Source organism: Sebastes fasciatus, chromosome 12, assembly GCF_043250625.1.
Source record: "Sebastes fasciatus isolate fSebFas1 chromosome 12, fSebFas1.pri, whole genome shotgun sequence".
In the NCBI taxonomy this organism is placed as follows: Eukaryota; Metazoa; Chordata; class Actinopteri; order Perciformes; family Sebastidae; genus Sebastes; species Sebastes fasciatus.
Window position 1 is genome coordinate 31,427,049 of NC_133806.1, and position 14,906 is coordinate 31,441,954.

General features: G+C 41.3%; 1 protein-coding gene across 1 annotated transcript in view; it reads left to right on the forward strand.

Moving 5' to 3' along the window:
• Positions 1 to 14,906, forward strand: part of LOC141779856 (plectin-like) — a 182,201-nt gene that overhangs the window by 116,673 nt on the left and 50,622 nt on the right. Inside the window, exons 8-31 of the mRNA XM_074654881.1 lie at positions 628 to 743; positions 907 to 1,010; positions 1,872 to 1,991; positions 3,332 to 3,427; positions 3,514 to 3,641; positions 4,551 to 4,644; positions 5,145 to 5,299; positions 5,403 to 5,736; positions 5,830 to 5,907; positions 6,027 to 6,188; positions 6,287 to 6,391; positions 6,487 to 6,582; positions 6,980 to 7,105; positions 7,280 to 7,432; positions 7,534 to 7,688; positions 7,929 to 8,055; positions 8,586 to 8,769; positions 9,465 to 9,622; positions 10,881 to 11,059; positions 11,149 to 11,287; positions 11,441 to 11,797; positions 11,900 to 11,983; positions 12,080 to 12,184; positions 13,081 to 13,179. Coding sequence (XP_074510982.1) covers positions 628 to 743; positions 907 to 1,010; positions 1,872 to 1,991; positions 3,332 to 3,427; positions 3,514 to 3,641; positions 4,551 to 4,644; positions 5,145 to 5,299; positions 5,403 to 5,736; positions 5,830 to 5,907; positions 6,027 to 6,188; positions 6,287 to 6,391; positions 6,487 to 6,582; positions 6,980 to 7,105; positions 7,280 to 7,432; positions 7,534 to 7,688; positions 7,929 to 8,055; positions 8,586 to 8,769; positions 9,465 to 9,622; positions 10,881 to 11,059; positions 11,149 to 11,287; positions 11,441 to 11,797; positions 11,900 to 11,983; positions 12,080 to 12,184; positions 13,081 to 13,179 — 3,454 coding nt within the window. The remainder of the gene's footprint in view (positions 1 to 627; positions 744 to 906; positions 1,011 to 1,871; positions 1,992 to 3,331; positions 3,428 to 3,513; positions 3,642 to 4,550; positions 4,645 to 5,144; positions 5,300 to 5,402; positions 5,737 to 5,829; positions 5,908 to 6,026; positions 6,189 to 6,286; positions 6,392 to 6,486; positions 6,583 to 6,979; positions 7,106 to 7,279; positions 7,433 to 7,533; positions 7,689 to 7,928; positions 8,056 to 8,585; positions 8,770 to 9,464; positions 9,623 to 10,880; positions 11,060 to 11,148; positions 11,288 to 11,440; positions 11,798 to 11,899; positions 11,984 to 12,079; positions 12,185 to 13,080; positions 13,180 to 14,906) is intronic.

Consider the following 14,906-nt stretch of genomic DNA (forward strand, 5'->3'; position numbering starts at 1 on the left):
TGCATATTTTAATTTATGGATTTCATAATGTATTTAAAGCTGTTTATGGTATTATGATTGGAAGATCTGTAATAGTCCAGTATGCGTACGTTACAGATGAGGTTCATTCAATCGTGCTGACCTTTTTGTCTGTCCTGGTAGTCAGGTTGTGCCAGCTTCGATTACGTTAGCTGCTCTATAAATTACATTCCTTCTATAGATGCTCTGACGTCTGCCAAAGAGAGTTAAACACCCAGAGGACAAAAAGGCAGGTGCTCGTACAGGTCTGTCATACCTGTAATTAGTGTCATACCATGACCAGACCTGTACAGACTGCATTAATTCTGCATTAATGTTAATGTTGTTGGCATTTAGCCCTCCATTCCACCCTGTTACCCCGCCCACACACCCCCTTGAGCCAATCACGAGTCAAGCAAGGCCGCAGCTTGTCAGCGTGACCCATCCACTAACATGGAGGGGCGGGATTTATGACCAATACTGCAGCCAGCCACATCGAGAGGTTTTGACTTCACTTTTGGGGAACTGTCATGTCATCCATCCTCATATTAAGTCTATGAACCACCCCTGAAGATTACTATATCTTGGACCCTGTTGGTGATTGATTGTCCATTTTTGTGTTCCCCTTAGTCCCAGACTCATCGACATGGGCAAAGTGTACCGACAGAACAACATGGAGAACCTGGAACAGGCCTTCAGTGTGGCAGAGAGAGACCTGGGAGTGACACGCCTACTGGACCCTGAGGGTAAGACTGGCCACAAAGGCGATTTAATCTGAAACACCAGACTTGTTTTGTTTTTTTGTGTGTGTTATGCTGCGTTGTTTCTACAAGTTACTGACTGTTATCATTAATTTGCAATATGAAATAATGAGATGGGATATAATGCGATTTCACCTTATCCTTTCAGATGTGGATGTCCAACACCCTGATGAGAAGTCCATCATCACTTACGTGTCATCCCTGTATGATGTCATGCCCCGGATGGATGTAGAGGGTGGCGCCAGATCTAACGTGAGCAGAGCTTGTTCCATATCATGAATCTTGGTTGAGGCTCAACTTAAAGGTCCAGTGTGTAGCATTTTGGTGGATTTATTGGCAGAAATGGAATATAATATTCATAACTGTGTGTGTACTCAGTTTATTGCAATTTGCAACCACACCACTAGATGCCGTTAAGTCCTACACACTGCTCCTTTAAGCTTAAAATGGATGAAAGCTTAAGTTAATCCGTCTTCAGAGTAACACAAATGTTGACTATAATTTGATCTGATTGAATGCTTGATCAGATTCAATCAAACCTGAACAGGCTTGTGACTCTCCTTATAAATTAGCTTTTGTTAGCAGCAGTGTTTTCCAGTGCTTCCAGACATTCAAAGAGAAATAGAAGTCTTGTGAAACCAACTAGGAAATGAGCAACCTGTGGTGTTTACACTGCGTAAACCGAAGGGGATTGGCTCATATGTATTGTTACGCATCGTAGTGTATACTCTCATTAGACTAATGGTATGCTGGGGCATTTAATGTCGTGATGCATTTCAAACCAAGTCCAAACATAAAGATAAATACTGAACTCACATCTTTTCTGATAACGGCACACACTGACTGGGAGAACTGGAGAAATATGTCTGTCTATCTCCCACCATTGTCCTCCTCCTCCTCCCACTATCTCCTCCACCTCTGCCCCCTTCATCACCCCCACTTCCCCTCTCCGCCTCCTTGTCCACTCACACAGGACCTGAATTGTTTGGTACCTAATTGAGTTTAGCGTTGCGTGTGAGTGATCGGACATGGCGACACAGGAGAATAAGCGCCCTCCTGTCTGTTGTTGTTACTCTGTCTGACTGTCTTCTTTTTCTGCTGTGTTGGCTGCAGGAGCTGGAGCTGCGCTGGCAGGAGTACTATGAGCTGGTGACTATTCTGCAACAGTGGATGCGCCACCATATCACCATCTTCGAGGAGAGGAAGTTCCCCGCCAGCTATGAGGAGATAGAGGTGAGATGATGTGCTGATATTACGCCTCTCTGCCAGAGACTTGTCTTTGTTATGTTTGCATTTGAGCAGCAAAAGTGCTCTTCATAAACAAGTTCTGTTTATGTTATTAACACAAAAGAATTAAAACACAGTGCATGTCTTAATAATATAAGTATTGTGCAAAAGAGGTTTCCATTGTTAGATCAAAGAACTTGCTTACATAATGTCTAACTTTGGGCAAATAGAAGAGACTGTATTCACAGACATTGTTGTACTGTAGGTGGGGCAGTGCTGGAGAATATGCAGCCAAAGGGCAGATAGATAACGCTAAGCCTAATTCTAAAGAGAATAACCGCTGTACCACTCCCTGTCAGCGCTGCAGAACAAAAGCATAGCGTGACTTCAGCATTTTTCTTCATTCTCATTGAAGTCAAATTATCAGCAATGCGGTATCATCAAAAGTAGCGGTTTGGGTGTGCTTCTTTAAAGTCTGGTTAGAGAGCGAGTAACCTTTTTCTTTAGTAATACAGGCAGTGAAGTTATTTGACTCATTAAAAGTTCAGCTCAATTTACACCAGTCATGGGAATGAACATATGGAGGACATCACCCATCTGTGTACAGACTGTTACAAGTGTAGCGTGACGTGTTAATGTACTTATCCTATTTAGGATAAATTAATTTCGCCGATCCAGTTGCATAACGTTGTGTCATTTACACGAGTTAAGTCAACGTTTCACCATTTGTTACGTGTATGTAAAGGCTTTTTTTTCAGATGTCTTGGAACAAAAATGCATTTCTAGAACTTAAAGGTGCTCTATATGATACCCAGATAATTAATATAGTAGCAAACAACTATTTTCTCTGTAAAGATATAACGGAGTAATGTCTACCTGAGCAGAGAATGAAGTCGCTCTCCCTCTCTGTGTGTTGTAATCCGAGTTTCTTCTTGCTTTGCTTTGCTGCGCATGCTTTTAGTGCATGTTCGTGCATGTTAGCGTGCCCCACTGGCGAGCTAATGGCCGTCACTCTGCACTGCTCTCATACGGCGGTTACAGCTGATAACGCCGTTCCAACCAACGGCACCATCGCGTGAGCGTAGCACCACCCCTCGGTTCCCCCCCAGGTTAACACTGTTAGCTCTGTCAGCACTGTTGCCATTGTTTTCACTGTTAGTGTTGTTAGCACCGTTAGCTATGAGCCACTGGCTCAGCTGTCGCCATGTTGAGAGCCATACGGAGGCGATAGAAATGCTCCCAATTTTGCATTTAATACCTTTAAGACATAAGTTAAATGAATGAAAAAGGAAAATCATGAATTACCATTTAAACTTTCTGTTTGTGTATTTTTTTTTTTTCTTTAGCTTCTTTGGCGCCAGTTCTTGAAGTTCAAAGAGACGGAGCTGCCAGTGAAAGAGACGGACAAGAACCAGTCCAAACGCATCTACCAGTCCTTTGAGGCAAGCTAACCCTGATTTCCTCTTCTTTTGTATTTTATTGTTCTCTGTTCTTTTGAGCGATGGCTTTACTCATTGTGCTCCCACAGAGTGCCGTGCAAGCTGGTCAGGTGAAGGTCCCTCCAGGCTACCATCCCATTGATGTGGAGAAAGAATGGGGTCGACTTCACGTGGCCATCCTGGAAAGAGAACGGCTGCTCAGGATCGAGTTTGAGAGGTCAGGATATGCTATAATATATTCATTTTTTGATTTTACTAGTTTTTTTTTCCCAATCAAGGAATGTAATGCAAACAAAACAGAACACTATAGAAGTAAAACATCTAATATTATCAAACTAATATCTGAAAAATGGAACTGGCTTGTAGCCTAACTTTAGCCTCAAGGTTACCTAACGTTAGCCTGCTAACCTGCTAACCTTCCAACACCAAAGCAATGCACATGAAGTTATGATAAAAAATACATCTTTGCCAATTACGTTTTTCTTTACCTTTAAAGGTAAATAAAGTTGTTTCTTTATCAAACAACATCATAGCTTTTTAGTTGCAGATTTATTGCATCATTTTCCTACTTTGGTAGAAGATAACCAAATATTCTGGCTGCTTGGAGAAAGACAAAACAAGCCAGATGTGTCCCTAATAATTGGACACATAAAAAGATGTAATTAGGTCTGGTGAAATAGGATGAGACATTGTACATTTTTTATATATTTGGAGTAGCGTTGCGTCATCATGCCTGGGAAACTGGGATGGTATTTGTGTCACGAGATTGTCCAGTCATCTTGCAGCCTTGTTTATGGTTCTGAGATGCGGAATGACTGAATGAGCAGACTGGATGTCTTTGTCAGAAGACATTTTGGTCTCCCTCTGCGCTGCTACATGGAGGAGTATTTTCCCAAGACACAATGAGCGTGTGAGGAGAACTGACTTCCTCGTAGCTGGACCTGTAATCTTTATAAGAGAGTTGAGGAATGGCGTTTGTGAGCGACCCACATAAATTGGGAGTATTTGCTGCAACCCAGGTGGCTGTGAGTTGTGATCTTTAGCTTCTGGTAGTCTGAATGCGATGTCGTTGACTAACATAATGTGTTATTGATCTTAATTTCTTTATTGACCCTGTCTCATCCAGACTGGAGAGGCTCCAGAGGATCGTAAATAAAGTCCAAATGGAGTCAGGGTCGTGCGATACCCAACTCAGCCACCTGGAGACCCTGCTGGCGACGGTGAGTCCATCTCAGGTCTAACATTAGAAATACTATACTTTGGTATGTGTTCAAAAAGTAGAAGAATCCAGAAGATGATCATTTCAACCATGTGGCTTTTGTTGATTTCTTTGTGACCAAAGAGTTTGGGATTTTTACCTTTTTTTCCCCCACACTTTGTAAATACTAAATTCAATTCATATGATCTTATTCAGGCCAAAGAACAAACTTCTTAAGCCTCTTTCACACCATTTAGTTTAATGCAAACTCACTACAAACATCACATTTAAGAAAATATTGTACCTAAACTCTATGGAAGTTATCTGCCAAATATGTGGTGCAAAGCTGCAGAAAAGTAAAGTAAAAAAAAAAATTCATAGGAATCTCTAGTATCCTTCAGGCAGAGAAAGGGCTGGTACTTATGTGTCAATCACCGTCACAAGACTGTTTTCCTTTCTAATTTCGTTGGCATTTGAAAAGAAGATGAAAATTAATATTTGAATTGGCCTTCATCCCTTCAGGACATTCGTCTGCTGAATGCAGGGAAACCAGCTCAGCACACAGCAGAGGTAGAGAGGGAGCTGGACAAGGCCGACAACATGATCCGCCTGCTCTTCAACGATGTGCAGGTACTCAAGGATGGGCGCCACCCTCAGGCTGAGCAGATGTACCGCAGGTGGGTGCTATGAGTATTGCATTGTTACAAAACTGTTGAAAGACACAGATCTGAATACAAAAAAAAAAGCAGCAGTATAAAGTACTGTTTCTCATCTCCGCAGGGTTTACCGCCTCCATGAGCGCCTGGTGAACTTGCGCACCGATTACAACCTTCGCCTGAAGTCCTCCGTGACGAACGTAGTGACGAACGTAGTGAGGGCCCCAATGACGAAGGTCACCCAGCAGTCCGTGAAGGTGCGGCCTGAGATGGATGACGTGACCATTCGCTATGTCAAAGACCTCCTGGCCTGGGTGGAGGAGAACCAGCTTCGCATCGATGAAGCCGAGTGGGGCTCCGATCTGCCGTCTGTGGAGTCCCAGCTGGGCAGCCACAGAGGCCTGCACCAAACTGTGGAGGACTTCCGATCCAAGATTGAACGGGCCAGGGCTGACGAGGTACAGTTGCACCCTCATCAGAAGGGATCACATACTGTCTGACATGTTATTGATTGTAAAAGTAACCTCTGTCGCATCTTTCATATTCTGCAGAGCCAGCTATCTCCTAACGGCAAGGGCTCGTACAGAGAATACATGGGTAAACTGGACCTTCAGTACGGCAAACTGCTGGTAAATATTCTCATATTTCAAACTGCACAGAACAGAAAGGCTTTAAGTTGTAGTCGTAGGTATTTCAGTGCTGATTCTTTTAATCAACTGTTGGTATTTTCATTTATTTTTTCTTTCAGAACACTTCCAAGTCCCGCCTAAGGAACTTGGATTCACTCCACGTATTCATCAGCGGTGCCACTAAGGAACTGATGTGGCTAAATGACAAAGAGGAGGAGGAGGTCAACTTCGACTGGAGCGACAGGAACACCAACATGACGGCCAAGAAAGACAACTACTCGGTGTGTTTAAGAAGAAGATTTTTAGATAAATTAGTTAAATGAATACACAGGATTTTTCTCCCAAGATTGTCATTGACTGTTTTATTCTGATTGTTCAGGGTCTCATGCGAGAGCTGGAGCTGAGGGAGAACAAAGTCAAAGATCTCCAGACCATGGGAGACAAACTTATCAAGGATGGACATCCTGGCAAGAAGACTGTTGAGGTAATTACTCTAGTAAGCCCAGTTAAACTCCACATACGGTATTAAAGCTGCTGAGTGAGGCCTCAACTGATGCACCGTCATTACGTCTCTTACAGGCCTTCACAGCCGCCCTGCAGACTCAGTGGAGCTGGATCCTCCAGCTGTGTTGTTGTATCGAGGCTCATCTCAAAGAAAACACAGCCTACTACCAGGTATGGAACAGTGATAAATGTATTTTTTTGGAATCATGCTTTTTATCGTTTCCTTAAGAAAAATGACTACAACAACCCAAGCCATAACAAATACAATTTGTAAATATAATAACAGATAGTAACTGTAAATTGAAAAACAAGTATTCAAAAACAAGGGAGGAGAAAAATGGCATTAATAATAATAATTAAAAATGATAATAATACACTAAAATAGAAAAAATAAATATATAAATAAAATATATATATTTTTTTTAATTTAAACATTTGAAATAAAGAAATAATTATAAAAATAAAGAAATATAAATAAAATGGATCTGTCAAATTCCAACGACCCTGTATATCCATCAATATTCATAGAGTTAAATTTTCTGACCCCCCTGATGTCCTTCCCTTGCAGTTCTTTGCCGATGTGAAAGAGGCTCAGGACAAGATGAAGAAAATGCAAGAGAACATGAAAAAGAAATACAGCTGTGATCGCTCCACCACAGCCACACGCCTGGAGGATCTGCTGCAGGATGCTGTGGTGAGTGATGATGTACACGCACACGATGATGCCACATGGGCTTCTTAAAAAAATGTAGAAAGAAGGAATAAGAAAGTATATTGAGGTGATGACGACAAAAGCAAATATTTAATCTGTACCATTAGAAAACTGGGAATCATTTTAATCTAATCATGTGTGTTTGTTTTTCACCAGGAGGAGAAAGAACAGCTGAATGAATTCAAGACCCTTGCTACCGGCCTGAACAAGAGAGCCAAGTCCATCATCCAGCTGAAACCACGCAACCCCACCACCTCCATCAAAGGCAAACTGCCCATCCAGGCTGTGTGTGACTTCAAGCAACAGGAGGTCAGTGATTTGTCATTCATTCACAGCTCAGAGTGGTCATAACGTGTCGCAGAACCTCAGCATTAATATGTGTAATTTATCAATTGTGAATCTTGTTTCAGATCACCGTCCATAAAGGAGACGAGTGCGCGCTCCTCAACAACTCGCAGCCCTTCAAGTGGAGCGTCCTGAACCACTCTGGACACGAGGCGGTGGTGCCCTCCGTCTGCTTCATGGTGCCTCCGGTCAACAAAGAGGCCGTGGACAGTGTGTCCAGGTGAGAACAGCAGCAGGAGTTTATGGGAAATATGGTTCTTTTATTGGGGAAATATGTAAAGCTAGAGATAACCTTTTAATGGTAAATGGATTTAAGACGGTAGTTCTGTTTCTGTCAACCAGTCCGATCTCTGACACATTACACCAGATCCATAATGGGTTTAACATTAAACTACAAGGTATGATCTCTGGAGTGCCGGCTGTTTTCTTAATTAATATCTGCGTTCCTCTCCCACTCCAGTCTGGATTCAGGTTATCAGCAGATGGTTTCTATGTGGCAGACGCTCCATATTGACATGAAGAGCTTGCTGTCATGGCAGTATCTGATGAGAGACTACACACAGATACGCTCCTGGAACATCAGCATGGTGAGCGGTAACACTTTAATGCAACATAAAGAAGCCAATATGAGGTGTTATGTTAAGGATAGGTGTAATCTTTAATCACAAGATACAAAAAATCTTTAAACTTAACTGTTCTTAATAGAAAATAAGAACCAAACCAATAGCTTCTATTAGCTGTAAATAGCTAATAGAATCTGAATAAATAACTCAAGGTTTTGGAAGGTTAGTCAAGGCCCATAAAGTCTGTTATTTTAAGAGCAGGCTATGTTGAGAAGGGTTTTATTATGTTTAGTGTTTGCAATCACATTCAGTTACTGTAGGATAATTTGATATCTCTGGAAAGAGTGCACTAACTTTGATGCAATTAACAACAAAACCATTTAGTTTGTGCTTTAATGATTCTGTATATTTCAGTCCATGAAAATAAACCTGACTCCAGACACCAGAAATACATCATTAAATCAAATTACAGCATCAACCTCTGCAGAAAGAATATGTTAAATCATTTCTGCCTCCTAATGCCTCCCCCGTTCTTCTCCCCCTCCCCTGTGCAGTTGAAGACCATGAAGCCAGAGGAGTACAGGCTGATGATGAGGAACCTGGAGCTCCACTACCAGGACTACATGCGTGACACCCAGGACTCGCAAATCTTCGGCCCCGACGACCGCATGCAGGTCGAGGCGGACTACACCAAGTCCACGCAGCATTTTGAATACCTGCTTCGCTCCATGGAGAAAGGTAAAAAAAAAATGTCTTTTCTCTAAACAAATTGTCTTTTTGATTATTCATGGATATATGACGGGAATATACAATAAGTGAATAGCAGCGTTACAGTATGTAATTGTCGTTCACCTTTTCAGGACGAATGCTTGTTAAGCTCAAAGGTGAGTGATGTCAAGCCGGTCAAAGCTACAGTACGGCTCACCGGGCTAGTGTGTGTACACGCTTTTCACTGTTAGAGTAGAGTTCTAAAGTGACTGCATGTTGTTGTGGTTCACACGTTGCTTTTTTTTTTTTGCAGCTCTGCATTATATCACCTAATAGTGTGGTTATGTGGAAAATACTTGCTATATAATGTATGCTATGACTGCAGCGTATATGGAACTGCGTGTGTCACAACACATGAAGAGCTGCATGTACGATCGTGCTTATGCGCACGGCAAATATGTGATAGATGTTGCAAAAAAAAAAAAGTGATTTCAGATTTGAGCGTGAAAAATGTTTAGAAAGATGTAGACATGTAGTTACACATGTGCCGTACCGTGCTGTGTCGTGTACACAAAACTCTAATCTAAGCTGTGTGATCGTATTATTAATCTATTCAGTATTTCTTGCCCTGCAGTGCATCAAAAGTCTATTTTTTCCCCCCTGACCTCACCTTCAGGCTCAGTTGATTCATGCTGTTCTAAGCTAACACATATGCTGCTCCACAGGTCAACAGGATGAGACTCTGTGTAAGAACTACATCTCTGAGATCAAGGACCTGCGTGCGTGTATAGAGGACTGTGAGACCAGGACCGTGGCTCGCATCCGCAAACCTCTGGAGAAGGAACCTCTGAAAGAATGTGTTCAGAAGACAACAGACCAGAAGGTACCATATTAATTACACCACATTACCATGTTAATTAGACATTAGCATACCATTAGGAGACTGCTACTACCGGCCTCCATAATTATACTCTTTATTGTCTGCCGCTAGGCTTGAATCAGATGGATTGCCTTCAGCCTGGAGGATTATCTTAAGAGTTACTTTACATTAGCTTTTCTTGTATTCCCGTTAACTTACTTGAGGAGTAGAAACACAAACTAATACTAACTAATAATAACCTCCTAGCAAGAGTCTTTGTGTAGATCAGTCATTCCCAAAGACTGGGTTGGGGGACCCACAGGTGGGTCGCAGGAGATTTTATTAGGGTCGTCAAATAAATGAGCATCATTTTTTCCATAGTCTTTTAAGATTTATATCTGCAGTACCCCTTTGTGCCACATGTGGGTGTCTTGTTCTGATAATTGTAGCCTACTTATGACATTTAATCTAATATGAAAGGCTAGCGTTCATTCTGTTTGTTATACTGATGAGAGGAGAAAAAACGAACCTGTCAACTCATTTATTCGGTGTCATTTATATTATTATTATATTATTTATAAGTATTTAACCTGTGTATATGTTTTAATTAACATGTGCATTAAACAAAGTTGTGATTTATCAAACGTATATCTCTTCAAAATGTCTGGTTTACCTATTCAAGATAATATAAGGTGATGCAGAAACGGCAGTAAAAATGGTCAGGAACATTTATTTACTCAAAATTGAAAATGTTGTGAGTATCATGAAGCCTGGTTAGTTTTCATATAAACCTGATGACCCGACATCTTTTGAAATAAAGTAAAGTAAGTCTGTTAGCAACCCACTGGCCCTAGAGGCAAAACAAATCCATCCACAAAGAGGACAGAAGGGAAGATAAAAGAAGAGGAAGGTAAAATGGTAATTTGCTAATTCTGTAAGGGGCAGTGATAGGCAGGATTGGTGGAAAGAAGAACTAAACCACTGGGCATACTGTAGAATTGGAGTAAGATCTTCAATCAGTGTAGCTAAGAGTGTGAAAATACAGCAGAGAATTGTAATTGCTTTCAGGGAGAGTTGCAGAGATTGTAGTCGGCCTGCTGGCTGCTCTCCTACTGCAGCTGCTCAGCTCCCTGCTGATCTGACTGGTAAAATGTTGTGCAGCACATCTGGCTAATCCTGGCACAGGTTTCTTTTAAATTATAAAAGTGCCTTCTAGCACATTTTTGGATTTTTTTTACTCTTTACAAGTTGCTAACTCTCGTTGTCTTCTTCTGTTGTACAGAAAGTCCAGGTGAAGCTCGAGGGCCTCAAGAAGGACCTGGATAAGGTGTCTGTGAGGACACAAGAGGTCTTGGCCTCCCCTCAGCAGTCCGCCTCAGCTCCCGTCCTGCGCTCAGAGCTTGACCTCACTGTGCAGAAGATGGATCACGCCTACATGCTCTCCTCGGTTTATCTCGAGAAGTGAGTCAATGAGCCAGTTACTCTTGAGAGTTAAGAGAAGATGCACTAATGCCTTACTACTTTATTTACTTCTTCTTTCTTTCCCCCAGGCTGAAGACTGTGGAGATGGTCATCCGTAACACACAGGGTGCTGAGGGAGTTCTCAAGCAGTATGAGGACTGTCTGCGCGAGGTTAACAACGTGCCCAGAGATGGCGAGGAAGTAGAGGCTTACAGAGCAAAGCTTAAGGTAAACTGCATATCATTCTTTTACGAGATGTCAACATCTGTTAGAGGAGAAAAAAAAAATAATCATCCTATCAGCCAATCGGGAACTGTTCCCATTACGTAGTTAGTGATGCTGACCTTGTTTGCTCACTGCTGTTTGTGTGGATATCCGTAGAAAATGCGAACTGAGGCAGAGGGCGAACAGCCAGTGTTCGATTCTCTGGAAGAAGAGCTGAGGAAGGCCACCACAGTGAGCGACAAGATGTCGCGCGTGCACAGCGAGCGTGACGTCGAGCTGGACCACTACCGCCAGCACCTGTCCAGTCTTCAGGACCGCTGGAAGGCCGTGTTCAGCCAGATCGACATTCGCAACAGAGAGCTGGAGCAGCTCGGCCGCCAGCAGGGCTACTACCGCGAGAGCTACGATTGGCTGATCAACTGGATTGGCGACGCCAAGCAGAGGCAGGAGAAGATCCAGGCCGTGCAAATCACTGACACCAAAACGCTGAAAGAACAACTGTCGAAGGAGAAGGTATATTGTGTCCCGCTTGGTGTTACCAGCGTTCTTATTGTCATTTCTTTTCTAATTGAAACTAGTAAGCCTAACTCTTAATTTAAACTCTTTTCAAAACAGAAACTGCTGGAGGAGATTGAGAATAACAAAGAAAATGTTGATGAGTGTCAAAATTATGCTAAAGCATACATTGATACCATCAAGGTGAGCATTAACGCTAGTTTGCATTTTAAATATTGTCATTTGGAGTATTTAGAGAAAGTACTTTGATGTATGGAGAATGTCCCTTTTTTCAATTAGGACTACGAACTCCAGTTGGTCGCCTACAGAGCTCACATGGATCCTCTTGATTCTCCCTTGAAGAAAACCAAACTGGATTCTGCTTCTGACAACATCATTCAGGAGGTGTGTTTCCTAGAAGCCATGTTGGATACAGCTTCCAGAAAATAGTGAATATTTTGATAACTTAAAGGGTAACTTTGGTATTTTTTCAACCTGGATTGAGGGAGAGCGCTTTAGACGGCAACTGCTCACAGGCTGCAATATGGTGCTAAGCCGACACCATCGTTTTTGTCCACTAACGGTGCTTGTTTTTACCGTGACAGGCTCTGATTGTTATTATAAATGTCTGACATTATGGAGAGAGTCTCGCTCAAGGAGAAGTCTTGTTCTGAAATCTGGCGAGGTGACGTGAAATAGTGGAATACATCCACGGTGGAAACACGAGTACCAGCTGGCACAGGCATAGTTTGTTCTGTTGGAGTACAGAAAAGATTTATCAATGCCATGGCTGAATATTTAGATGATTTCAACAACGTGGATGAGGTCTTTGAATTCAATGGCCACCCGTATTTATTTGAGCCAGTGTTATACGGATATTCAGATTTCACAATGAGACTTCTCCTTGGGCGGTACGTGGACATAATAGCAAACAGACGGGATCAAGAAAAAAGGTAAGAAAAATGTCCTTTCCATAATGTTGTCAGACACTTATAATAACAACCTGAGCCTGTCAGTGGCAAAGACAATCACTGTTAGTGGACGTAACGTTACATTGACGCTGCTGACTGGCCCCTCGCAGCTCGTTTCGCGGCTCGTTTCACGGCTCGTTTCACGGCTCGTTTACAGCGTTATCCCTCAATACTTGACCAATTTTAAAAATTGTTGTCCCCATTAGTCACTCCAGGTTGAGAAATGCAGAAGTTACGCTTTAACCATAAACTGGTTTCACTGTGAAAAAGACATCGACATGAAGCTGAAAATGACACAGAGTGTTGTTGTTTGTTTCTTCCCTGTATCAGTATGTTACACTGAGGACCCGCTACAGTGAGCTGATGACTCTGACTAGTCAGTACATCAAGTTCATCACCGACTCGCAGCGCCGCCTGGAGGACGACGAGGTGCGTGACAACTGGCTGAGGATCCCAAACAAACTAAATTCTAACATTAACCTAACCAACCAACCAAATAATCAACCAACCAAACAACAAACAACCAACCAACAAACGAGATTACCCGCCGATCACCAAAACGCATGCTTGCACGCACTGTGTGTCACACACACACACTCACGCACACGCATTACATTAATGTACGGGTGACAAATAGTTCCTTTGCACTGGTTACGCTTGAAACATTGGCATACTGTAGCTGATCTATTAGCTAGAGAAGAACATTTTTTTTTTTAATATATATATATATTTATTATTATTATATCAAGACAAAGGATTAGTGAAAGAGTGGAAAAAAACGAACAAATATGATGCACGAGGTTTGAGTGTTTATTCAAGTGAATACAGTATTTTAACAGATCATTGAGACCATGATTCTCAATGTCAGTCTGAAACTAGACTGAGTAAATACAGCACACTGTCTGTTCGTACTCCATCTCCATTCATTGTGTGTATTGTTACGTAGTAGATTAAGAGTGAGGGGTTCTTTCTTTCACTACGGTCTTCCTTTCCTTTCTTATCCGTCTGGCCACTTCATTTCCTGAGGTTAAAAGCGAAGTGAAGACTCTTATGTTTCAGCCTGGTTATCATGGTCTTCAGCTCTTCAGCTCTTCCCCCCCCCCTTAAATTAACACAAAGTTTAACTTTATTTTCTAACCCTAATGTTTTGTTTGTTTCTTTGCTTCTCTTAACTGCTTGCCAGTGCTTTGCCATGATGAATGCTTAACTTGTTTGAGCATTAAAGAGGTAAATAATTAAGTGTTTCTGCTCTACCGTGTGATTTCCATTCCCTCTGTCATCCTAATACATCTGTCTCTCTCTCAAACTGCATTTTGGCTTTTCATGGTGTATTTATTTGTCTTGCTTTCACTGCAGCCTTTTATAGAAATACAGTAATTGTCCGCACTTCTTTAAACTATATATTCTTTAACCCACATTACAATGCTTCTTACATTCCTGGAGTCATAAACTGGTTTCCTAAGTTCATCTGAACCTTTTATTCTTGACTTTGCCTTTCCTTTTCATTCCATTTCTGTGGCAAAAAGTGATTTAAAGAACCCCCAGTGCATGGGATGAGATAGAAACTAGTCTAAATGAATGGTGTGAATAATACTCTTAACGTGAAGCATTTAGTCCTAAATAAAAAAACAAAACATTTTTATGTGCATCAGAAACCTAACTTAAACAACTGCACACATTTACATCATAGTACAAACATAGTGATTATATACAATAAATTATTATTATTATTATTATTATTATTATCATTATTATTATTTATATATTATGATTATTATACAATACATACTTTATTACATACATGAATATAAGACTATTCCTGCCACTCAATAAAAACAAATATTAAACAATTTGACAATAATTAAAACTAAATTGTAGACATATATTTTATTGGAACATAATTATGAGGTAGTTATTGGAAGTTAGTGCTACAGCTACAGTCGCATGCCATATGATTTTCTTGCTGTGTTGTGAAGTGATATTTTGTTTCCATACATTAAGTGATTCATCCCCCACCATCCCATTTTTTCCTGAATTGTCTTGTCATTAATTGTTTTACTTGCATCGTGACTTTAACATAATTTTGATGAATGTGCATCTAATTTGCATCTAGTGATTGATCTTTGAGCTAACTTTAACATTAACATTGCCTTGGT